This window comes from Gopherus flavomarginatus, chromosome 6 (genome assembly GCF_025201925.1).
Source record: "Gopherus flavomarginatus isolate rGopFla2 chromosome 6, rGopFla2.mat.asm, whole genome shotgun sequence".
NCBI lineage: Eukaryota > Metazoa > Chordata > Testudines > Testudinidae > Gopherus > Gopherus flavomarginatus.
Window position 1 is genome coordinate 45596248 of NC_066622.1, and position 24451 is coordinate 45620698.

The 24451-nt window shown below is 48.3% G+C and overlaps 1 protein-coding gene across 5 annotated transcripts in view; it reads left to right on the top strand.

The window, feature by feature from the left end:
• Positions 1-24451, top strand: part of HEMK1 (HemK methyltransferase family member 1) — a 42765-nt gene that overhangs the window by 14819 nt on the left and 3495 nt on the right. For 3 of the 5 annotated variants that reach the window (XM_050957873.1, XM_050957869.1, XM_050957870.1), the window contains exons 5-9: positions 8040-8201; positions 11087-11151; positions 18070-18119; positions 21147-21252; positions 24048-24143. In XM_050957873.1, the coding sequence (XP_050813830.1) occupies positions 8040-8201; positions 11087-11151; positions 18070-18119; positions 21147-21252; positions 24048-24143 (479 nt within the window). The other 2 variants (XM_050957872.1, XM_050957871.1) reach the window with 2 other exon arrangements.

A 24451-nucleotide genomic window follows, 5' to 3' on the forward strand; every position in this document is an offset into this window, starting at 1 on the left:
CCAAAAGACAGTCTGCTCACAGAGAGGAGACTTCACCAGAGTCCTGACTGGCTTCATAGGGAGCAGCTCCAGATCATCGCCCAGGGACTCCGTGACAGTAAGAAATCCACCTCCCTGAGTGGCTGAAACTAGGTTGACAGAAGCATTCTTCCATTGACCTGCCAGCCTGTATACTGGGGGGGTTAGGTCAGCATAGCTACAACACTCGGGTGTGAATTTTTCATGCTCCTGAGCGTTGTAGCTGGGTTGATCAACATTTTAAGTGTAGTCCAGGCCTAGGAATCAAGTTTCCGAGGTGGATGCTTGTACTTTGAATCTTAGATTTGCTGCTGATGTGAATGTTTTTGCTGTTGGAAAATGAGTAGAGAGAGGACGTTCGGTGACCAGTGACAGATTTCCTATCCCTCCGTTCCCTCTCTGTCACATAGGGGTCAAATTTCTTATGGGAGTGTGGTGAGAATAAACCCATTAATGACTGCAAGGAAGTCAGATATCCCGGGGCATACGTAAGCATCTCTAGAAGATAGTGGAAAGGGGTGTGAACCTGGCCAGTTCAGATTCAGCATTTTGTTTCTAGCTAATAGTAACAAACAGGGTAAGGTGATTTTTGTAGGTATTTGCTCAGCTCTAGTCATGAGACTCTCAAGTATATTTCCACTTCCCCATCTTTGCATTACAAGCTGCCTGGCCATATGCTGCCTGCCGGATGGAGCTGCACAGGTGGAGAGCTTGTGGTTTGGGTTCTGGCGAGCAGTGCCCTGACTTTCTCTTTATGCAGCTGCAGTTCCAAGAAACACAGTGAACAAGAGACTCGGCCACAGGGAGGGGGAGCTAATACCGAGAACCTATGAGAATGTGTGTGCTGGAGGGGTGGAGTCAGGGTCCATGGGGAACTGTGGGTGTTTGCAAATGTGCACATTTATTTCACAATTAGCTCAGAAAGTGGAAAAAATAAACCATAGCATGAAGTTAGCTGGATTCAGACAGTAAAGTCAAACAAGTCACTGTGGAAAAGCAGCTGAGGGCTCGGTGGGTTGCTTTGTTAAGGCAGGTGAAAGTTCGAGAACCTCAGAATGATGGGTTTCAGCATAGCAGCCGTGTTAGTCTGTATCTGCAAAAAGAACAGGAGTACTTGTGGCACCTTAGAGACTAACAAATTTATTTGAGCACATCTCCTTGTCAATTGCTGGAAATGGGCCATTTTCATTACCACTCAAACAGTTCTTTTTCTCTCCTGCTGATAATAGCTCACCTTAACTGATCACTCTCCTTATAGTGTGTATGGTAACACCCATTGCTTCATGTTCTCTGTGTGTGTATATATACATCTTCCTAATGTATTTTCTGCTACATACATGTGATGAAGTGGGCTCTAGCCCACGAAAGCTTATGCTCAAATAAATTTGTTAGTCTCTAAGGTGCCGCAAGTATTCCTGTTCTTTTTTCAGAATGATGGGAATCAAGCAAGTGAATACACTTTTTTTTTTTCCTGCTTGGTAAAGGAGATTGTTTGGAAAGCTCTTTCCCTCCCCCTAAACTCCAAGGATGCCCTGTTCTATTCCTTTTCCAGTCTCTTCTTAAATTCCCTCCTCGTGTCAAAGATGAAGAGGGGCTGGAAATCGCTGCCTCCAGAGGCTGTGAACAGAACCCCATTTCTCTGCCAAAGGGGATTACTAAAGCAATGTACTCACTGAGCCCAGGGCCCCTGAAGTTCTCCCAGCCTGGTTCAATGGGGGTGCCAAATTCAGATCCCCACACACAGCAACCCTTGCCCTTTTCCTACATCCCCAGCCCCTCATCCTATAAATATAGACGATTACATAGTATATGGATAACAGGTATTATGTATGGATCACCATGGATGGGGCTACTATGTATGGATCATCACAGGCTCTCAGAGCCTCTCAAATATTTGTGGATTTATCCCCACACTGCCCCTGTGAGATGAGGAATTATCATTATCAGCACTGTACAGGTGGGAGCCTGAGGTACAAAGAAAGAACATCACTTTCTCATTCTGTGGCAGAGATAGGAATTGAACCATGGTTTCCTGAGTCTCAGCCAGGAACCCTGCCGCAGCGCCATCCATCCTGCACAGGCTAAGCAAAGGCATAGAGCAGAGCTGTGCTGGACGATAGACAGCATGAAGGTGGGCCGTGCCCCTGCTTGCTGGACTTAGAATGAAGCAGATGGGCACTCCTTATGTGGGCAAGGATAGGAGCACTGCAGATTTGGGGCAATAACCTCTGCCCCTGCCCCCCTGGGTGGGACTGGAGGAAACTGGCCTCCTCATCTGGGAGGGAAATTCCCACACTAAATGCACCACTGGTCCAGCCCATCATCTCTACTCTATCCCCTTGTCACTCTTTCCCTCCTGGGGTCAGTATCCTGCCCTTGCCTTACTCCATCTGCTACACTCTAGGGTCACCATCCTCTTCTCTCCCTCCTTTCTGCAGCCTTCCCTTCTGCTGTGGATCACCTTTAGATATCCAGCCTCTGGGAGAAATGTACATCTCTCTTTGAAGGCTGTTAATGGCTTTGTGTGTCCCAATCCCATTTCCACTGATGAAAGAGGAGTATCTCACAGTCTGTCCCCCCTCTCCCTGCCCCCTCACTCCCTAAAGACTACTGCATGCCAGAGAAAAGGTGCTGGTAGGGGTTATTCTTGGGATTAGATGCAGAATTTTCTTTTAAACAACCTTCCCTCGTGCACACTCGGTTGCATAGAAAGGAACATAAATCCAGCAGCTCTGCCGCTATCTGTAGCAGTGATTCAGATCAGCAGGATTTTGAGCATGTGGGCTGCTCGCACACTGGCTCTGACATTTATTGTAAGCAATAATTTGCATTTTAATAGCCCCATAATTGAGCATTTCTTCATCAAGTGGATAACACATCTCTCCAGTGCCCAGTGATAAATATCTAACTAGGCTGAATATCTAAGGTGAATTGTTAATGTGTGTCTGAGGTTTTTAATATGCAGCAGTAAAAGCAAAACAAAAAAATAGTTTGGTGGTAACCAAGCACTGTGTTGACATGATGTGATGTGCACCATCTGATTCTTACCTTTCTGATCTTCACTTTTCCCAGCCGCCTGAGATAGAGACACTCAGCACAAGTTTTCAGAGCCATGCTAAAAGGGGGAAAATGGCATAGCCTGGGGCATGGGAGACCCAAGTTCACTTCCCTGTTTTGTCACATACTTCTTGTGTGACCTCAGACAAGTCACTCAGGCCTGGTCTACACTTAAATTTAGATCAACCAAGTGGTGTTGCTCAGTTGCTTAGTTAAGCTGACCTAGCCCCCCGAATAGAAGCATTCTTCCATTGATCTAGCTACCACCACTTAGGGAGGTGGATTACCTACGTCGATGGAAAAGCCCTATCCAGCAACATAGCAAGCATCTATGCTATGGTGCTACCAGAGCATAGCTACAGCTGTGCCACTCTACCTCCCATAGTGTAGACATGGCCTCAGTCTCTTTTTGCCTCAGTTTGTTATCTTTACAATGGGATAATAGCACTTCTCTACTTCACAGGGATGTTGTGAGGATAAGTACATTAAATAGTGATACGTGCTCACCATATTGTAGTTAATGGGGACATATAAACACCTAAGCTAAATAGGATGACTAGATATCCAATTTCTGTAGATTTTAAGAGCACTGTGATTATTTGGTCTGATGTACTGCATGTAGTTCCTGCAGTAGAAGGAATTGCTCTTCCTTTTTATGTAATTGGCACTACTGAGCCAAATAAAGTGTCTGAACTAGAGCATATTTTTTAGAAAGGCGTCCAATTCAATCAATTTAAAGACAGCAAGTGATGGAGAATGCACCACATCCCTTGATAATCTGTTCCAAAGGTTAATTACTTTGACTGTTAAAATGTTTCCTGTGATTTCCAATTAGAATTTTCATAACTTCATCTTCCAGCCCTTGGATCTTGTTATGCCTTTGTCTACTAGATTAGTGGATTGAAATTACTGAAAGGAAATCTGCATTCTATAGCAGTATTTATTAGCTCAGTGAATACTCTCAATATGAGAATAATACTATATACACCTCTACCCCGATATAACGCGACCTGATATAACACGGGTTCGCGTATAGCACAGTAACCCCGGGGCTCTGGCAATGGGGCTTGGGCGGTGCTTTAAAGGGCCCAGGCTTCCCACAGTGGCTGGAGCCGTGGGCCCTTTAAATCACCACTGGAGCCCTGCCACCGCTACCCTGGAGCTGTGGCAGCAGGGCTCGGCTGGTGATTTAAAAGGCCCAGGGCTCTGGCTGCTGTGGGGAGCCCCAGGCCCTTTAAATGATGGCTGGATCCCTGCCACCGCTACCCCAATATAACGGGGTTTCACTTATAACGCGGTAGGGATTTTTGGCTCCCGAGGACCGCGTTATATCGAGGTAGAGGTGTATTGTATAATTAATATGTAAAGCCAATTTAGAAACCTCTATTTCTAGCCTATATTTCTTATACCATGCTCTCACCATAGTATTTGAGCACTTTCCAGTATTTCATTAAGCAACCTGAAACCTGTCACTTGTTGTTTGTTCTCTCAGCCTCTCCCCAGGGGAGCAGCATGTGCAGTGGAGAGGGGTTTTTGATAGGGTTTAGGAGGGCAGGTGTTAGTATACATATGGCTGTATGTTTATGTTAGGGAATGCAAGGTCAAAGAAATGTGGCTTGTACTTGGAGTGCAAGGTGGTGAGGTTTGTGCTCAGTTTCTCTATGGAAATGTCAAGTGCTGGCATCTCTAATACTTCCATTTTATTGCTACTCCCCAGCTGGAAGCTCCAGTCTGATGCAGAGTAGGATCTGGGGAATGAAGTTCCCATCTGAATACAAGCCTGTTTGCCAAGGGTTTATCTGTGTGGGGAAATTGACTGGCAGAGCTGTAGTGGAATATCTTGCTATAGCTATCCCAGTATAACTGCCATTTGTGGACACACTATTCTGGAATAAAGTCACTTTTATTCTGGAATAGTGTCCACAGCGGGGTGTTATAGTGACACAATTAGGGTATGGCTACACTGCAGTTGAACAGCCGCCGCTGGCCCGTGTCAGCTGACACAGACTCACAGGGCTCAGGCTGTGGAGCTTTAAAATTGCAGTGTAGATATTCAGACTTGGGCTGGAGTCTGGGCTCTGGACCCTCCCCCCTTGCAGGGTCCTAAAGCTCGGGTTCCTTCCAGCCCGAGCCCAAACATCTCTATTGCAATTGTACAGCTGTGTAGCCTGAGCCCCATGAGCCTGAGTCAGCTGACATGGATCAGCCACGCATGTTTAATTGTCATGGAGGCATACCCTTATTCTGGTTTTGCAATGCTGATCAATTTCCCTGTGTAGACAAGACCTTCGTCTCCTGGCTGTGTAATCACATGAGAGCTGATTTCTCCTAGATGAGCATATTTCCTATGTGAAATACCAGGGTGCTTGCCCTGGGATGGCGGTCTGTGAAGGAGAATACTATGCCTTTGAGGGACAGGCTGGAACCTACAGCTGGGGCAGCCTGGGGTAATCCAGAGGGCTTTTCCCCACCCTAGAGCTGGGCTACATAAACAGGAAGAGGAAGCAGAGCAAGAGAGAGAGGAGCGGAAGCCATACAGGCTTCAGGAGGGTGGTGGGGTTGTTTCTGCTCAGGCTCTAGGAAATTGACCTAACTAGAGAAACTTGCAGCTCATAAATATGGCAAATGCCAGGCACTGCACGACATAGATGGTCTGATAGTGGGGACTGCTTGTTCCTTGGATCAAGGAGCACTGGACCTAGAGAAGAAGCAGTGCCGGTGAAGAAGCTGAGACACAATGAGATAGTGAACAGCCAGCTCAAGGAAATAAGTCTTCAGGTCAGCCAAGTCTAGACAGATTTGCAGGCCAAGTTGGAAGAGAGACGTTTCTCCAGGGACAATGTTTTGGCTCGATCCATAAAACTGGACCAGGAATATGCCAGCCTGAGGGCAAAAGAAGAAAACAGTGAGCAGCAGCATTTGTTGTTGGAGAGAGACCTGGAAGAGCTTCATGAGGAAATACTCTGGCAATACGAGATCATTGAGGCATAGATTAAGAAGGAACTATTGCTCTGTACTCACTCCCTGTGATTGTCTCCTCTGCGTCACGCTGGAGTGTTCCTGTAAGCATTGCCCTTTTGTAAGTGATCAGAGACGGCCAGCATGCAAGGGCACCCTTGCTGACCAAGCTTTCTGGGTACTAACCCCTTCTGAGGATGTGAGGAAGAGTGCTGCTTCATGTTTGCAGCCAGCCTCCCTAAAACCAGCTGATTCTGCTCCAAGAGAGGGGCCTTGTCTTCACAACACATGCTTTGCTGGACTAAGTCAGAGTCCCCTAATGAAGGCGCAGCTTATGCCGACAGAAGTTTTTCTGGCAGCATGTTTACGCCACCTCCCTGAGTGACATTAGCTAGGTTGACGGGAGCCAAGATGTCAGCCAAGTTGCGTCTACACTGAGTGGGTTTTCCTGTTGGCTGGGGGGCAGTTTTTTCACACCGCTGACGAATGTAGCTATGCCAACAGCACTTTGCAGTGTAGACCTGGCCAGAGGCAGCATGCTAGAACACCATACACTATGTCCTGAGTTCACCTGCATGTGCTCTGACCCTGCTGCAGGAGGAATCCGCAGACAAGGAGCTCCCTTTAAAAATGGGCCAGTCAAACTGCCTTTCCTACAGTCAGGTCCAGGTCAGGGGAACATTGAAACAAGCCAGGCTGCTCATCAACTGCAAGCTCCAATTCTTGCTCGGGACAGAGTATATGTGGATTTTTTTTCATTAATGGGTTGAAGAGCAGCTCATGCCTTGTACAAAATGTTTCTGGAGGTTTCTTAGGAAGTCAACTGACCTCTCCCAGGTATTTCACCTGCTCGTCTTCCTTTATTGCTAGGGCTAGCTCCCTACTTGGAAATATTATCTTTGTTTCTTAAGGGCTCGACTGCCACAGTTCCTTATTTCTTCACCTGTTTGCAACATCTTAACTGTTTCCACACTAGCTTGCTGTGATGCCACAAACTGGTCTGTAGTATGGAATAACCAGCAGAGACGGATGAACCAAGCATTTTTGCCTGAGGCCTCCTGTGCTCTCTAATCCACTTCAGGCCTGATTTCCAAAACAGGGTGTGGGAAAATGCTGGGATGTCCATGCAAATAGAGTTCATTCTGCAGGCAGCTTAATGCTGGCTCCTGAGAAAAATCTAGCATTTTACATAAAGGACTTTGACCTTCCTACCAGTCACGCATTGTTACTTTATGGATTGACATAGAATGCTGCTAGTAAGAATGGGAGGCCTGTAATTTACCCTGGAGCATCTTTCTGCTCATATACCTGTTGGCAAAATCCATGCAGTTCTTTGTTGTGTTTTTATATGTGATTCACAATAAAGATCCCAGTGCTGACTTGTCAAACTAAAATAAAAATCCATGCTAGCAGCCAGCCATTCCTGAGTGTCACCCTACAATAACAAACCAGCATGTGTAGTTGTGCATTGCAAGCCAACACAGGAAGCCCACTTGACTGGGCCATTTACTGTATTTCTTGTCCATCTGCTGGTTGGCCTAGTGCTTTAGGGGTTGATCTTAGGGGGTTACATGCTCACCACCAAACTATTTCAAAGCATGAGTAGAGTTTCAGACATGGCAAGGCTAAGGCTGGTAAGTAGTGAGGCTTTCAGAGATAAAAGTTAATGAGTGTGGCAAAAGAAGGTGGGGAGGAGAATGTGTGTGTGTGTGTGTGTTCCAGCTGCCTATTCTTTTCAAATGTCCTAAAAGATATCAAAGGATCTGTAGGGCACTCGCAGATTTGGTTATAGTCAAAGCACTATGTGGAGCTGAAGTTGTTTTTGGGATCTTAATCCTGCTGCTGCCATGTGTTCCTTTTTTAAAAATACAGAGATGTATTTGATTTGTTTACAAAGGTGAGAAATAGGGCTCTTTCACCTTCCCTTCCCAAGCTCTCTGGTGTTAGTTTGAGTCATCATCAGACCCCCCCCCCCCCGAAATAGCTCACTATCCCTTTTCTGCTAGGATCTTGTCTCCTTGGTGTTGGAAGAAGAATTACAGAGGAGTGGGAGCCCTGCAGTTACTGCGGATCACCAGTGCCCCACTATTGTCCCTCACCCTGTGATCCTGGAGATCGGCTGTGGCTCAGGGGCTATTGCACTGAGTTTACTGAGCAAACTGCCCAAGGTGAGTGAGCTTTTGCTCCTTTGTATTATGGTAGAACTGAGTCCCATTGCGACAGGTGTTGTACTGACCCATAGCAAAAAGATGGTCCCTACCCCCAAAGAGCTGACAGTCTAGGTATAAGGCAAGAGACAACAGGTGGATACAGACAGACAAAAGAGCACAAGGAAAGAATGAGGCATTTGTGAGCAATGCAATGAGCAGTATTCACAATTCACCAGCTACCTGATTTCTGCCAAGAGCCCATTTTGGTGCCTGTCCCTTCCCCAGTAACATAATATGTCACTGGTAAAGGAGGAAACACAGTCACAGATAGCACTGGGATCTATAAGTGACTAAAGCCCCATTCAGTTTCAGGTTATCAATCACGTTGGATCTATCCCACCCCCAACTCAGACCACAGTGGATAATCCCTGCTGAGTGCTCCAGGAGAGGGAGAATGACCCAAGGTCCCTGCCCACATGCCATGAGGAGAAAAAGACCTTCCTTTGCTCCAGATCCGGAGATCAGTTCATCCCTCAGACTCATCCAGGCTGATTATCACCTGGGAGAAGAATCAGTGGTGTGCCATCTATGTATGCTAGGCATGCTTTACATGCTGACCCATTGTGTGTTGTCCAACTGGTAGCTCGTGGGCTGCATCCGGCCCGCAGAATAACTGCGTCCAGCTCCCATGATGGAGGACACCATGTGGTAGAACAAAATGGTGTCTTCCACAAAGCATCATCTTGGCCCATTGGTACATGCGAGGTCACGCTGCATGGAGGACACTATTTTGGATGCTTAAGGCATGTCAGTGAGTTGTTGCATGCTGTAATAAAACTGTCCTGGCAAGCTACTGAGAAGAAGCATCGAGTGTTGGTGTGTAAGGTCTATGGAGGGTCATGCCTGTAGCTCATGTCCCTTCGCCCAGTGACCTGTTGGGCTGATGTTTAGTTTTCACTAGGCCAAATTATAAATTGCTCTGGTTTCCCTACTCAAGCATCACGCTGCTCTCCTTGCCTTTCAGACTTAAATGACTGTGTCAGTCTGTCACATCAGCCCTTCCCCCAAATGGCCAACATGCATGAGCCTTGAGTGAACAGACCAGCTTAAATCTGTGCTGGCTTTCACACCCCACAACCATACTAGTGTCTATGACATGTATATCAAGACAGGATTTGACCCTAAAGTGCTGTATTAAGATAAAGAACTAGCAACTTGTCATGCATGGTTACAGCGAGGATAGAGCTCTCTGCAGAACAGACTGCGAACCCAGGTCACCTGTCCCAGCATACAGTGTGTGTCCTTTTAAAGCTGGAGTGGATTTCTTAGGGCATGGATTCTCTCTTCATTAGAGATGAGGAACCCTTGAAGCTCTTCCCTCTCTACCCTTCACTCTCTCTGTTCTGCTGGGCTGCTCTGTCCCAAGTTACCAGCTGATACTGTCAAGCTGTCTGGAGTGGCTCACAAACATGGGTGCAGCCTCAAGGCAGCCTTACAAATCGGGGCACAAACCCCAAACTGATTATATGTTGTATAATTAGATTTTGCCAACAGAGTATCAACTGTGAACTCCTAAAGCACTATAACAGCCTTATTCTGGAGTCACAGACTGTCCCCCTTGGGCACTCTTGCCTCCCAGACAAGCCTACCATTGTGATAGATGGTCTCTTACACCAAAAATCACAACAATATTCAGGTTACTTCTGGTCCCAGACACTCACCCCAGGATAATTGTACCTTATCTGTCTCCATAAAGACAGTGCTTGTAGCCAATTCTGTGATAAACTAACTAAAGATTTATTAACTAGGAAAAAACAAATGAGTTATTTTACAAGATTAAAGCAGGAAAACACACACGTGTGCACACACACATGAGTTACAGTCTTAGGTTTCAAAAGGCAATAGAAGCTGCTATAATTTGCAAGCTCTAGATGTCCGTTAGGACTTACCGAAGCTAAACAGCTGGGGATCCCTTGCTTATGCTTGGAAGTATTGCCTCCTCCCTGAAGTCCAAACAGCATAGGGACACAGACCCTTCTGGTCAGAGATTTTTATTCCCTTCCCCAGAGTTCAAATTGTTATGAGGTGAGGGTTTGTATATGTCCCCTCTTCCTGGGTGTGGGGGGAGCAATTTGTCTGCTGATGTTACACAGTGGTTCATCTGGTGTCTATAAGCCGCCTTTTGTCGGGCAGGAGATCACACCTCTTGTGATAAACTGGTATCTTACACTTGGTAATGCTTCTCTCCTGACAGTGTGGGTTTCCAGTTTCATAGCAAACATTTAACTATTACCATCTCCCAAATAATAGCTATTATAATTGAGATTAATGCAGGCAGCAACTCATAAGCATTTCATTAAGTCCAAACTCTCAATGCATTTCTAAAAACTTAACATCTGTTGTAACAATGCTAACACACAGGTGAGCCAGATTGGTTTCCAGCTATGCATTTGTCAATGTTCAGTGTGGCCTAGGGGTCTTGGCATGAGTTAGCACCTGGTCTGCCAGCATCACAGATACATTTAGGACTAGGTCGTTAGCTGATGCAAACCAGTGTAGCTCTTCTGACTCCAGCTGATTCAAGCCAGCAGAAGGTCTGTCCCTAAGACTTTTAGTAAGGTAAAATGCTGGCAATGGTAATGAAAATATTCAGTTATCCTGATGGCCTAGCTACAAGTGACTATACAACCCCAAAGTGTCCTTCTACCACGGAAGTCCTAAGATGGATTATTCAGGGGCTATTTCTGATTTTGGTGTTAGAACGACAGAGGAACCCTTTCTAATACTTTATATTGGCATCGTCTGTCTCGTTTGCCCCTTTTGCCACAGCCTGTATGTCCAGTCATCAGCCAACAGCAGTAATGTTGGTGACAAAATGTGTGTTTTGTTTCCTTCTGTGCCAGAGCCGGGTAATCGCTGTGGATAAAGAGGAATCTGCTGTGAATCTCACCAGAGAGAATGCTCAGAGGTAGGAACACATGCATTGCTCATTTTTTCTCTCTTTGAATGTCCATTGCTTCCTAGAACCCCTCACACTGATCCTTGAGACAAGTGAATAGCCACCGAAGTCCTGGCTTATGATTGTCAAATATGCCCAGTGTCTCAGCCCCAGGCTGGATATCATGTTCATCACCATCAGGCACCAGCGTGCGTTAAATGCTTTGAACCTCTGGAAAGACCAGAGAAAATTAGGAATTTTTGGAACAAATTTTCCCTGAATTTTTACTTTGGTACAAGAAAACCCTTTTTCTGACCTGTGAATCCCCTTTGCCAGACCACCAGCTGGGAAGGCAATGGAATAATAGCCATGTTTGTACTTATGTCTCACTTTTCTTGCAAGGAGACCAAATTTGGGTCAGTAGACTTGTCCCTGTTTTGTGAATGGGAAAACTGAGACCTAGTGAATGTCTCAGATTCACAGAGTCTGGTCCATGCCACAGGCTATTACCAGTGCCTTGAGAGTGACCCCTGTAGTGTGCTGGGCCCCAAGGACCCACACAATTCTACAGGGCAGGGCTGCAGCCTCAGAAACTCAGAAACTGGGTCTTTGGGCACCAGAGAACCCTGTCTCTTTCCATGGCTCCCTGCAGCAAGTCTAGCCAAGCAGGACTCCTGCAGGAGGCTTGTACTGTAATCATTCAGGGCTCTCTGTGAGGATTTGCGGTGACACTAGGCAGCCTTTTCTAAAACAGTGTAGGGTTTATTAGTTGACTGGAACACAGCATTGGCTATCCTGAGGTGAATGTAGAGAATCTCAGGTTAAGAAATGGTCCAAACTGGCCAAGCCAGTCAGCCAGCCAAGCTGTCATAGATTCCATTCCAGGCTCTCTGTCAGTCCTCGGAGAGAGCTGCTGAGTCCCTCCAAGAACCCAAACTTATCACCGTCCTGCTGACCCATGCTGAGTTCACATGTTTCTGAGATAGTGTCAGTAGGTGCGGCTTCCTTTGTCTTTCTGGATCCTCCATTGATATGGGTCACTTACAGCCAGTCCTCCAATGATCCATTCATTTCATCCTAGACAGCGAAGTGACACAGAATCTCATGGCCTCCGCTCTGCCCCAAAAGCCACATTTTAACCCTTTTTGCAATCATTGGGTAGCAATTCAAAGTACATGGGGAAACTGAAGAACACAAAGGCATAATAAAAATATTACAGAAAATTGCTACATGGTCACATCATGTCACAAAGCGAGTCAGTGACAGAGCCAGTAACAGAATCCAGAATGCCTGGCTCCCTCTGACTCACTACACCATATTGACTCCCTTTCCAGACAGGGCCTTGCTTCTCTTCTTACTTCTAGATTTTTATATTGTTCCTCAGGCAGCACCTAGACTTCTGGGTGTGTCAGTGTGGTGTCCCACAGCATCCTTCTTCCTCTCTGGGCTGTCGCTAGCACTGACTTGTAACCAAATGAACTATAATCCACAGCAGCCACCTGTGCTGTGGCTTGGTTTTAAGGGCTTCAGAATCAGCTCTGCTCTGCAGCTGTCTAATACCACAATGCAGTCTCCCATAACTGTCACTTGACAATGAAATCATGGTCAGGACAGTGCTGGTGTCAGAATGACACTGTCTCATTTACCCCTCAACTTCCTGTGCCAACTCTGCTCTCTGTACACCAGTGGAAATCCAGCGTGACTCCACGTCAGTTAATACAGGTTGTAACTGACACCAGAATCTGGCTTCCTTATGTTTCTTTGCATCATGGGACCTATCCTGTGTAGCACCTGCAGGAAGTACAGTGCAGGGGGAGAGGAGGACAGGTGGTTTGATCATTCCCTTGCATCCCCAGGATTCTGGGCTGCTCTAGGTGCTGAAATGGCCCCTGGTGTAGATTAGAGTACCTTTGAGACTGCTCTAATCTACACCAATTTACAGCAGCTTCCTGAGAATTCCCAGAGGGCTGTTCCACAGTCTGGAGCAGTCCCAAATCTTCGTAGTGGTGTGCACTGTGGCGATTCCCCTTTCTACCCTCTATGTGCCTCCCCTGCCTCTTCGCACAGAGACTTACAAAGCACGGGGCTGGGGGGTGGGGGGAGTGCAACATAGGGCTGCTTAAGTGGCCCTATGCAATGTGGAATTCTGCCCCAGCTCCTTGCAATACAGTTTTGGCCCTTACATGCCGATGGAGTGAGTATAGGGGCTAGAGCACAGAACTGAGTCTGTCCCACCATATCCACCGCACCCCCCCAACTGTTTCTTCACTCGCACAACCAGCATATCCCGGTGCTGTTCTGGGGGGGGGGGGATGGGGAGGGGAGGGGGCAAATGAGGTAGAGTAGAATCGACCTCTGCCCAAATGTCAGACACTCTTACAATGAGTTGATGTTGTAATAGGAAGAACGGCAGCTGGATTTTCATCTCCCTGGCTGAGTTTGTAGCTCTAACAGTCAGAGAACTCATCCCCTCGCTCCTTTACTGTGCTAATTCGATCAGGAGTAGTAAACATGGAGCCAAACAATCTCACATGCACAAACCTGCCACTATTTTGAAAGAATCCATCCTGTTGTCTGATCAAAGCCGCTGTTGTGCTCACCGTCCTTTTAAAGCCCCATGTCACAGCTAACATGCCTAAAAGGGAAGGGGGCTTGGATGAGAATCTTTGTCAGCTAATCATGTCGCTCCCAGGTCACCCAGAGGGGTGCACTGCAGATAGACATGTTACACTCCCTTTGTTCCCCACTGCCAATGTGTGCTGGTCTTTCAGACCACAAGCTGGGGTCTAGGAATGGAACAGGACTCTTTCTCACCATGTGGAGCATGAAGCCCCCTATGTGTCCCAAATTCATTAGTGCATTGGATAAAAAAGTTGGGGAGGAAAATCCTGGCTGCTGTACATCTTTGTCTGGGTTTTAGTCTGCTATCTGAGTTATTCTTCATGGAGGGAGTGTGTGTATTGGGAGGAGCGGATGTTTTTTGAAAAGCTTCTTCTAATTCAGTGTATAATAGAGTGTAGGGGAATGGGGAGTGTCTTTGGAATCATCACAGAATGCTCTCAGGAACATGCTGACCTGGATGTCACCACTTGCCTGGGTTTCATTCCTCCAGCTAACCTTGAGAAATCCTATGGCTTTGCAAAGAAGTGATCGTCTGGTGTTCAGAAGAGAGAGGTGATTTTGTGATTAAGGTAGACAGCTGGAGGGCACCAGGACTGTTGGGTTCAATTCCTTAGGGCCACTATCTCAGGCCACGTTTACACTATAGGAGCACTTTGCCAGGGATAGCCATACCACTATACTATACCCACAAAGCACTCCTAGTGTGTCTGCAACTTAACCTGGCAAAGCTGTGCTTTTGCTGGTGTAGCTTATTTTCCAGCACCACCATTCAACCCCCCTAAACAAAATAAGATAGACTGGTAAAATCACAGTTTTGCTGGTATAACTGCATCAACACTAGCTCTTTTGCTGGCCCAGCTCTGTCAGTCAGGGATCACATCTTCGCTATGCCGGCAGAAATCTGTAGGGTAGACCTGGCCTCACTCTGCGACTTGGAGCTTGTCACTTCATTGCACTGTGCCTCAATGGCCCCTTCTGTGAAATGGGGTTACTGCCAAGATAGCAGGCTAATTTAATCATAGCTTTCCCACTTCTGGGCCCCCCATGCTCCACCCCAGCAGCACAAAGGGGATTTACAGTGGTTGTGAAGGTCACAGCTAAGGGTTCCCCTAGGTAAGAGGAATCCTCATCTGGCCCCTGGCCCCTAGCATGGGGGACATTATGGAGCAGGTTTGGAGTGCGCATGGCAGGATTGTGACAGGGTGGGACTGGAGCATAGTGCCTTGTACATCCCCTGGCAGCCCAAGTCTGCTCTGACTTGCAGCAGCTAAGGGGATGGTCTGGCCTCTGGCAGCCTCCAGGATCAGAGGGCTTAGAAATGTGTCAGAAAGTCACCTGGGCCTCTCTCTTCCCCCGTGCCATGTGCTTACTCTCTTGTTCTTCACCAGCAAGAGAGAAGTGCCCACATCTCCTGGTTCCCTAGGGAAACTAAGTAGTGCAGAGTCCAGTGAGGTTCGGTTCAAGCTGAGAGGCACTGGTACAGTTGTGTGTTCTCTTAGAGGTGCCAGTGGTGGAGGAAGAGCCCACATAAGGCAGGGAGGGATAGCTCAGTAGTTTGAGTATTGGCCTGCTCAACTCAGGATTGTGAGTTCAATCCTTGAGGGGGCCATTTAGGGAGCTGGGGCAAAAATCTGTCTGGGGATTGTCTTGCTTTGAGCAGGGGGTTGGATTAGATGACCTCCTGAGGTCCCTTCCAACCCTGATATCCTATGATAAGGATATTGTAACTCAGAAGCCCTAAACAGGGCTGTCCAGAGGTTTCAGGGGGGCCTGGGAAATTCGGCGGTGGGGGGCCCCCGTTTCAGCAGTAATTCGGTGGCAGGGGGTCCTTCCACTCTGGGACCTGCCGCCGAAGTGCCCTGAAGACCCGTGGTGGCGGGCCCCCGCCACCGAATTGCCCCCGAAGACCTGGCACTTCGGCAGCAGGTCCCAGGGCAGAAGGAGCTCCTGCCATGGGTCTTCGGGTCTCCAAACCTTCAGGGCACTTTGGCGGCGGGTCCCAGAGTGGAATGACCTCCCGCCGCCAAATTGCTGCCGAAGACCTGGAGCGGAAGGTGGTCTGGGGCTCCCGGAGCGAGTGAAGGACCCCGCTCCAGGGGCCTCAAAAAACTCTTGTGGGGGCCCCTGCGGGGCCCGGGACCTGGGGCAAATTGCCCCACTTACCTCCCCTCTGGACGGCCCTAACCCTAGAGCCTCTTTCTGTAGCATTGCACCATAGTGGACCTAATCCTGAATAGGTCCCACCCTCTTAGTATGTGTCCTGCCTGGTGAATCAGCTGCATTGTGATGCTTTCATTTTCACACCCTGCCTCACATGGATACATGATACTATCATGTCACTGTGACACTGCATGTCAGATGCAAACACCCAAACGTCACTGTGGCCTTAGAGCCAAATACATTCACATTTCACAACTCTTGCAAGGGCCAGGTTTTCAAAGCAGGGTAGAAGAGGCGTGCAGAAAAATGTGTGCATGCCCCTTGCACCCACAGAACCCCATTTTTGCATGTCTGAAGCCAGCAATTGTGGGGGGGAGGGTTTGCAGGTGTGGTGGGTTTGCAGGTAGGCGGTTTTGCAGGCATAATTAATGTACAGATGAGGTGGGGTGGCAAGTGCAGTAGGTGAATATGTATGTGTATGCATGCACAAGGAGAGGATGAGGCTAAAAAGGCCTCACGGATCCATAGAATCGGTGCTACACCCCCAACTTTGCAACAGTCTCTAGGAGGAACCCCTTCAATGTGCCAGACCCCCAAGGGGTCTCACCCTTCCTCCAGAGCAGGCCGGGCAGCTTCACCACCTCCTGAACTGAACCTCTGGGGCTTCAGTGCTCCTGCTTCACATTATGAGCTCTGTTTGGAGAGTCCAGCTGAAGTAGACTCCTGGTAGAGATGTACACTTGTTGGGGATTAACGCACATTGCCAAGTATTTACAGCACCACTCAGGCAGCGTTATCAGAACAATAGGGTTTATTAGTCAGCTGGAACACAGCACAGGAAGTCCTTAGTTTAGCACAGAGAATTGAAGGTTAAAATATAGTCTAGTCTGGTTAGCCAAAGCCCTGCCAAGCTGGAGTGAAAGTGAACCCCATTTCAGGCTCTGTCTGCCTCTCTCTGTCTGACCTCCTGGGTCAGTTCCCAGGTGAGAGCCCTGACTCCTCCAGAGCTGACTCTTATCCCCCACCTCATACCTTCCCAGTCCTTTGTTCTCGAGCTGGGGTACCTGCTTAGCTTCCCTACTGAGAAGTAGGGAAATCCATCTCCCTCTGGGTTGTTTCTTGCTAGGTGTCAATGTCTGACGACTGGGCTCAGCCTTGGTAAGCCCTTTGTAATGACCCATTCAGGCTCAGAGAGCTAGGCAGCACACACACTTGTGTCTCCAAACCTGCCCTGTCTCTCTGAGAGCAAACACTCTTTCCCCCGCCATTGTGTAAAAGTACAACATGTAGGGGAAACTGAGGCACACATAGGGGTCACACAAATATTACAAAAGATTCCCATTTTATCACAAAAAGGTATGCACAGGGGTTTGAAAGGAAATTTTGAGGTGCACAGTGGGCGTATACACAGGTGTTTGTGGGTGCACAGGTTGTGCTCTGCTTTGAATACTTGCACCTAATTGCTTTGCAAGCAAAGAACAGACTCATGACTTCCCTCAGATTTTGTGCTGAGTGGTATTCCTGCTGCATATTGTGGCTGGGGTTTGCATGGGTAGGTGTGATATCCTGTAATTAATTATGTGTAAGGCCATGATTTTTTCATGGAGGTCGCAGAAGTCATGGACTCCATGACTTCCAGTGACCTCCGTGAATTCAGCCCTGTTGGCCAGGAGCTGCAGGGCACTCCTCTGTGGCCCCGCGGAGTGCCCAGCTGCCGTGGGGACTCAGCGGGCATAGTGGGCCCCCCGCAGCTCCCAGTGAACATGGGCCCTGGGAACCCCTCGGAGCTCCCAGCTCCAAGATGCTGCAGGCATACCCCAATGGTCCCAGCTGCCACAGATGGCGAGGGTACCCTGGAGCTCTGAGCCGCTGGGGGTCTTTCAAAGCCCCAGAACTTAGAGGGACCCCTGCAGCTGCCCAACCTCTGTAGGCAGTGTGGGGAGCCCACAGCCGGGCTCCCTATTGTGTCAGGGATATTTTTAGTAAAAGTCAGGGACAGGTCACGGGCAATAAAGAAAAATTCATGAAAGCCTGAATACTTATCCCTGACTTTTACGAGACATTTCCGTGACAAAATCTTAGCCTTAATTATGTGCCATTGAATGACCTGAGTGTGGTATTGTGTGTATTTCTTACACTCACCTTTCTCTGTTCTTGGGCCTGCAGGTTGCAGCTACAAGACAGGATAAGAATTCTTCACTACAATGTCTTCTCTGGTAATTTCCTTTCATATTTCTACCTCCCCTGATGTTTTCTCCATTTTACTTTACTGACGGAAGGTGGGCATGAAAACAATAGGTACTTGGGGCAGGAATGACCTAATCCTGGCTGATGGGTAGCTCAGGAGACAGCTCTGGCATGTGCATGTTTCTGATTGTTGCTGTGCTTAGATTTCACCTCACATTATGTGCATGTGGCTGACTGCAAGCTGGTAACACATTGTGCACATGAGAAGGGCACAGGTCCCTACGCTGCTGTAGAATATCAGGTGTTAGTACAGTATTGGAGTAGCAGGAAACATACTGTGAGAACTGAGAGTCAGCCTCTTCAGTGCAAGCTTGTCTCTTCAAAGCTATCCTGGCCGGACTTTGCAGAGGCACCAGTGCACAGAGGAGAATGTGTGCACAACTATGCGCTTAACATTTGCAGATGTAGTTGCTGGAGATGGGTAACCCAGTGGATAAATGGATGCCTTTTTGTGTGTGCAGTAGCGTTAATTGTGCATGCAGTTGTGATTGCATATGTAGGGGTACGTGCACATAGCTGTATTTGGACTTCGAGCCTCCTTTTCTCAAAATGTGGCCCTTAGTGTCAGATACACAGTCTCTGTGCTGGGATATGCAAGGAGGGGTTCCAGGAATTTGCTTCAGCTTTAAAAAACAAATCTGATATTTTTCCCCAAGGGAAAATCTGTCCATGTGCATCTTCTTTCCAGCTCAGTGCCCATCCTCTGTCCCTCCTTCGGCTCTCCCCAATCCCACAAACATCTTCCCTAGCTCCCAACTCCTTCCCTTTTCTTCCACTCCTTCATGTCCATACTGTCTGCAGCTTTGTCAGATTTGTTAAAATAAGCTGGGTTGAGCCTGGTCACTGCCTCGCTGGGAGATGTGCAGTGGTGGATTTAGAGTTATTGGGGCCCTGTATGCAGCTTCATTTTCGGGGCCTCCCCCTTGGGACCCAGCCAAGAAAAAGAACATTCTCTCATCTCCTTCCCTCCCCCCCCCCCGTTTTTCATTCTGTTTTTTCTTCATCCTCCTCCTATTTTATAAGTCAGGGGTCAGCAACCTTTCAGAAGTGCTGTGCCGAGTCTTCATTTATTCACTTTAATTTAAGGTTTTGTGTGCCAGTAATACATTTTAACATTTTTAGAAGATCTCTTTCTATAAGTCTATAATATATAACTAAACTATTGTTGTATGTAAAATAAATAAGGTTTTTGAAGTGCGTTAGAAGCTTCATTTAAAATTAAAATGCAGAGTCCCCCGGACTGGTGGCTAGGACCCGGGCAGTGTGAGTACCACTGAAAATCATCTTGCGTGCCGCAGGTCGCCTACCCCTGTTATAAGTAATAGGAAGTAAATGAAAATAAAGTGAGGTACCTTGACTGGGGTTGGGGTGTAGGCTGGGTGTGGGCTCTGGGCTGGGGCAGGGGTTGGGAGGTAGGAGGGGATGAGGGGTGTGGGCTCTGGGAGGAAGTTTGGGTGTGGGCTCTGGGCTGGGGGTTGGGGTGCAAGAAGGATTGGGGGGCGAGGCTTACCTTCGGTGGCTCAGCTCCCAGAGTGATCAGCACACCCCTCTGGCAGCAGCTCCTATGCGGGGAGACCAAGGGGTCTGTGCACACCACTGCCCGCAGGTGCCGCCCCTGCAGCTTCCATTGGCTGCAGTTCCTGGCCAATGGGAGCTGTGGAGTCGGCACTCAGGGCAGAGGCAACGTACAGAAACATCTCCCCTCCCCATGGGCCACGAGGACATGCTAGCCACTTCTGGGAGCAGTGTGGAGGGAGGGAGGCAGCGCAGGCAGGGAGATGCCTTAGCCTTGCTGCACTGCTGCTGGCACATCTCTGCACGCCCCTTTGGGGGAAGCGGGCAGCGGGTCTCTGTGCGCTGCCTGGGGCAGGGGCAGCGTGCAGAGCCACCTCCCCCCCACCAAGGGCATGCAGAGTGATGCGAGCAGTCCATCAGCTTCCAAGAGCGGCGTGGGGTCACCGACCGCGGAATGCAGGCAGCCCGCCTGCCTGAGCCTTGCTGCGCCCCCGGCAGGGACTTGGGGGCAGTTTGTCAGATGAGATTTGTCCTGCATTTTGAGGGGCCCCCTGTCATTGGGGGCCCCATGCCACTGCGCTGTTTGTTCAATGGTAAATCCACCTCTGGAGATTTATAAAGAAAATCAGGATGCTGCAGGAAATGGTGTTCATGAGTCAGTATGTGACACTCTTCTCCCTGAAACTGGCCCCACTTGGGTGATGGGGAGCATTGTGCTGTGGGGGGGGGTGTCTCACACATACGCATGTAATTGAGGTGCTGACCGTTTGTGCTCTCATAGCTCTTTAAGGAAGAGTAGGGGTGCTCTCCCCAGTGTTCTGCCCAAATTCAAACTGTAGTAATTCTGTGCAGCCTAAAATTCTGTTTGTGGATCCAGATGGATACAGTATTTTCACTCTGGATCCAGATGGGTTCGGTATCCTCCACTGCATCAAAGCATTGTTGCAGGACATTGTTTGTGTGAATGACTGGTTCTTTCCATGTGCTTAGCTCTCTGGTATCCTATTCTGTGGGTATGTCTACAAAGCAGCTTGAGGTGCATTTACAGCTTGGGTGGACAGACCTGCTCTAGCATTGCTAAAAATAGCAGGCTAGACATGATGGCATGGGCTTCAGCATGGGTTGTCCAAGCCCAGCCAGGACCTTGGGTACGTACTCTCATTGCTAGCCTGCACTTAAGTCCATGCTGCCATGTCTACGTTTCCATTTTTAGCAGTGCTAACATAGATGAAGCAAACACAGACTTGTCTACCCAAGATGCCATCACCTGGGATTGCAATGTAGACATGCTCTTTAAATTAAGGTGGAAAGGTGGACCAATTCAGCTTAGCCTAACAAAATGTGAAATTAAATCCTGTCCACAGAGAGAGTGACAAACCTGTACCTATAGAGTTGCTATTATCAAGATCTTACTTGGGTAATGAGCTTTGAAGGTATATAGTTATGGCTGATACTTGGTTTTCATTCTTTTTCTGCTGTAGGTTCCTGGGAGCAGCTCCTCCCCTGGGGTCCTGTGGACACTATAGTCAGTAACCCACCTTATGTCTTCCATGGAGACATGAGTCACCTGGCTGAAGAGATCCTCAGGTGGTCAGATAAGACCTTTCTATCTTTCTCTTTCCCATGCATTATTTCACCCTTCTCTGTTCTCTGTAGAGAGGTTTCAGGGGTCTAGTACCAACAAGTTAGGAGATATCCGTTGGGGATGGGGAGTGGTGGAATGCAGTCCAAGAAGGGCAACCACCTGACAATACACTTATTTGGAAGCCCGTCCCTTTCATTCCTGCACAAACTGAGGATCTTGGTATTTTCTCTCCTTGAGACCTAGTTCAGAGATTCCCTCTTGGCCCATTTGTTCCCTGGTGAGCTTGCCTACTTGTGATACCATGAGGAATTGGGCAGAAGACATGTGAAAATGCTTCATGACTTAGAGAAAGGGTCTGTGAGCTGGAAACGCTTTCTCTTATTTCTGGGAGAGCAGGAGTGGTGTCGAATGCCTGGCACGTTCCCATGCTAACTCACCACAGTACGCTCCTGAATGTCTCCTGGCTAATGATACCCACAGGGTTGAATGGAGCAGCTGTAGTAATCAAGCTGCAGCTCAGAGGGGCAAGAGCTTAGAACTGACTTGCTTTCCATTGATAGCTATAACAAGAGCCACCATCTGTTACAAGGCTTTTGTCTAATGAAAAAACTCTGAGTAAGGCCATTTGGGGACAGTAGCTGGACCAGTGATGTGATGCATCACCTTTCTCTTTGCCTTTGCCTGTTAGTTTCCCACAAAGTTGATTGAACTGGAGGTTAGAACTGGTTCCTGCGTCCATCTGGCATAATGCCAGTCTGCCCCCTTCCCCCCCCCAAAAAAAAAACGAAAAACAAAAACAGAACAAAACACCCCCGTCCCTGAAAGGTGGAAACTTCCTGTGGTAATGATGTGCAAATTCAAACTTTTCTGAACTAGGTAGATCCTTCTGTATTGTACCCCACAGTGTGTTAGGTTAGATGGCAGCTCAACTTGGTTGTTGGCAGTGCTTGAGCCAGGAGAAAAAGTGATATGTTGTCCTGCTGCCTACTCACTTTTGCACCAGTGATATAATTCACCTAGCTGCCCAGTTGAAGCACTGAATAATAATAATGCCACCGACTGGCCAAGTGAGCTGTGGTTCTGGTGAGCGCCCTTAGGCTGAGAAGGCAGCGTGGTGGGTACCAGATGGCAAGTGCGGAGACCTGGGTTCTAGTCCATGTTCCGCCTTGAATATTCTGTGGCACCTGAAACAAATCATTTAACCTCTCCCCACCCAGTTTACTCATAGTAAAATGCGGGTAAAACATTTATCCACCTTTGTGAAGCACTCTGAGAGGAAAAGGCCTGTGCCAGAGCTAAGAACTACTATTACAGTAACTCCTCACTTAATGTCCTCCCACTTAACGTTGTTTCAAAGTTACGTCACTGCTCCATTAGGGAACAAACTTGTTTAAAGTTGTGCAATGCTCCCTTATAACGTCTTTTGGTTGACTTTACAAGGGAGCATTGCACAAGTTCCTCTTCTCCGCCTCCTCCCCCTCCTTCCCTCCCAGCGCTTCGCCCGCCACCAAATAGCTGTTTGGCAGTGCTTAGGACTTTCTAGGGGGGAGGCAGGGAGCGAATGAGCTGGAAGCTGCCCCCTCCTCCTCCCCCCCCCAGGAGGCAGGGCCACCTGGAACGCAGGGGCTCTATGGGCTGCAGGGCCCTGGTCTAAGGGGGCCCCATGGCCCTGGACTGCAGCTCTAAAGCCCCTTTCGGAATGCGCCCCTGCGAGCATGGGCCGGAGGACTCAGGAGGAGTAGAGGCAGCCGTGCAGCCAGCGGCCGGAGAGAAGCAGCACTTTCCCCTTCAAAGCTAGCCAGAGAGAAGCGGCGCTTTGAAGGGGAAAACGCCGCTTCTCTCCGGCCACTGGCTGTGCGGCTGCCCCAGCTCCTCCTGAGTCCTCTGGCCCATGCTTGCCGGGCTGCATTCCGAAAGGGGCTTTAGAGCTGTAGGCCGGGGCCCCGGGGCTCCCTTAGTTCAGCACCCTGCCGCTCTCTGCATTCCGGGTGACCCTGCCTGCTGGAGGTGGGGGTGTGGGCAGCTCCCAGAATCGTGGCTCCCAGAATCGCAGCCATGGGGGCGGTGCTGCGCTGCACTGAGCCACCTGCACACCCCTTGCACCAAACAGGAGCTGCCCCAGGTAAGTGCTCTGCACTTCCTGCCTGCCCCAGTCCTGAGCCTCCTCCCGCACCCCCACCCTGAGCGCCCTCCTGCACCCTAACTCCCTCCCAGACCCTGCACCCCCAGGGGTAAGCCAGGGTCATCTCCCCACCACAGTACAGTACAGTACTGTACAGTATATAATGCCTTTTGTCTGCCCCAAAAAAATTTCCTTGGAACCTAACCCTCCACATTTACATTAAATCTTATGGGAAAATTGGATTTGTTTAACATTGTTTCACTTAAAGTTGCATTTTTCAGGAACATAACTACAACGTTAGGTTACTGTACTGTTGTTATTAAATGTGACCGGCAGGAGCAGTGCTATAGCTGTCAACAGGAGATCAGGAATGCCTACTGATGTTTGCCCCAAGACTCTGTCAGCCTAGTCTCAGTGGCAATCTCCAAATAACTTCCTCTATTACACATACCACCCATCTGGATTGCCAGAGGGATCTCACAAACTTCCCTCTTTACAGATTCCAAAGTTACTGTGACTTTTCCATGGGACACAGCCCCACAAGCCATCACTTTCATGTGCCAAGAGACCCCTCTAGTACTTGTTCGCAGTGTGAGATGCTACTAACAACACATTTTACTGTTGTGTGTAATGGTGGGTAATGGAGAGATTTCATCCCTTGTCTTCAACCTCCAGCTATGAGGACCTTGGTGCCCTGGATGGGGGAAATGATGGGATGAGAGTGATCAAAAAAATTCTGGCTCTGGCTCCTTGTATACTGAAGGATCATGGGTAAGCGCTGATGCTGTACTAAAATCCTAATGCCTATCTACATTTGACTTTTCATATCTTCTGCCTATTCCCATCTCATATTTTTTATGATCAGAAATATAAGCAAATACGAGGGGGAGTCAAAGGCACATAAGAAAAGAGGGGAAAAAAGCCATTTCCTCTTAACATAAGAATGTCACATGCATTAGTAAAGAATTACTGATATTAATACACTCAGCCAGAGAATTATGCATCATACTGGTGACCCCAGCTGCTTGGTATTGTTGTTTGGTCATTATTTAAGTGGGTACCTAAAGCTTAAAGAAATG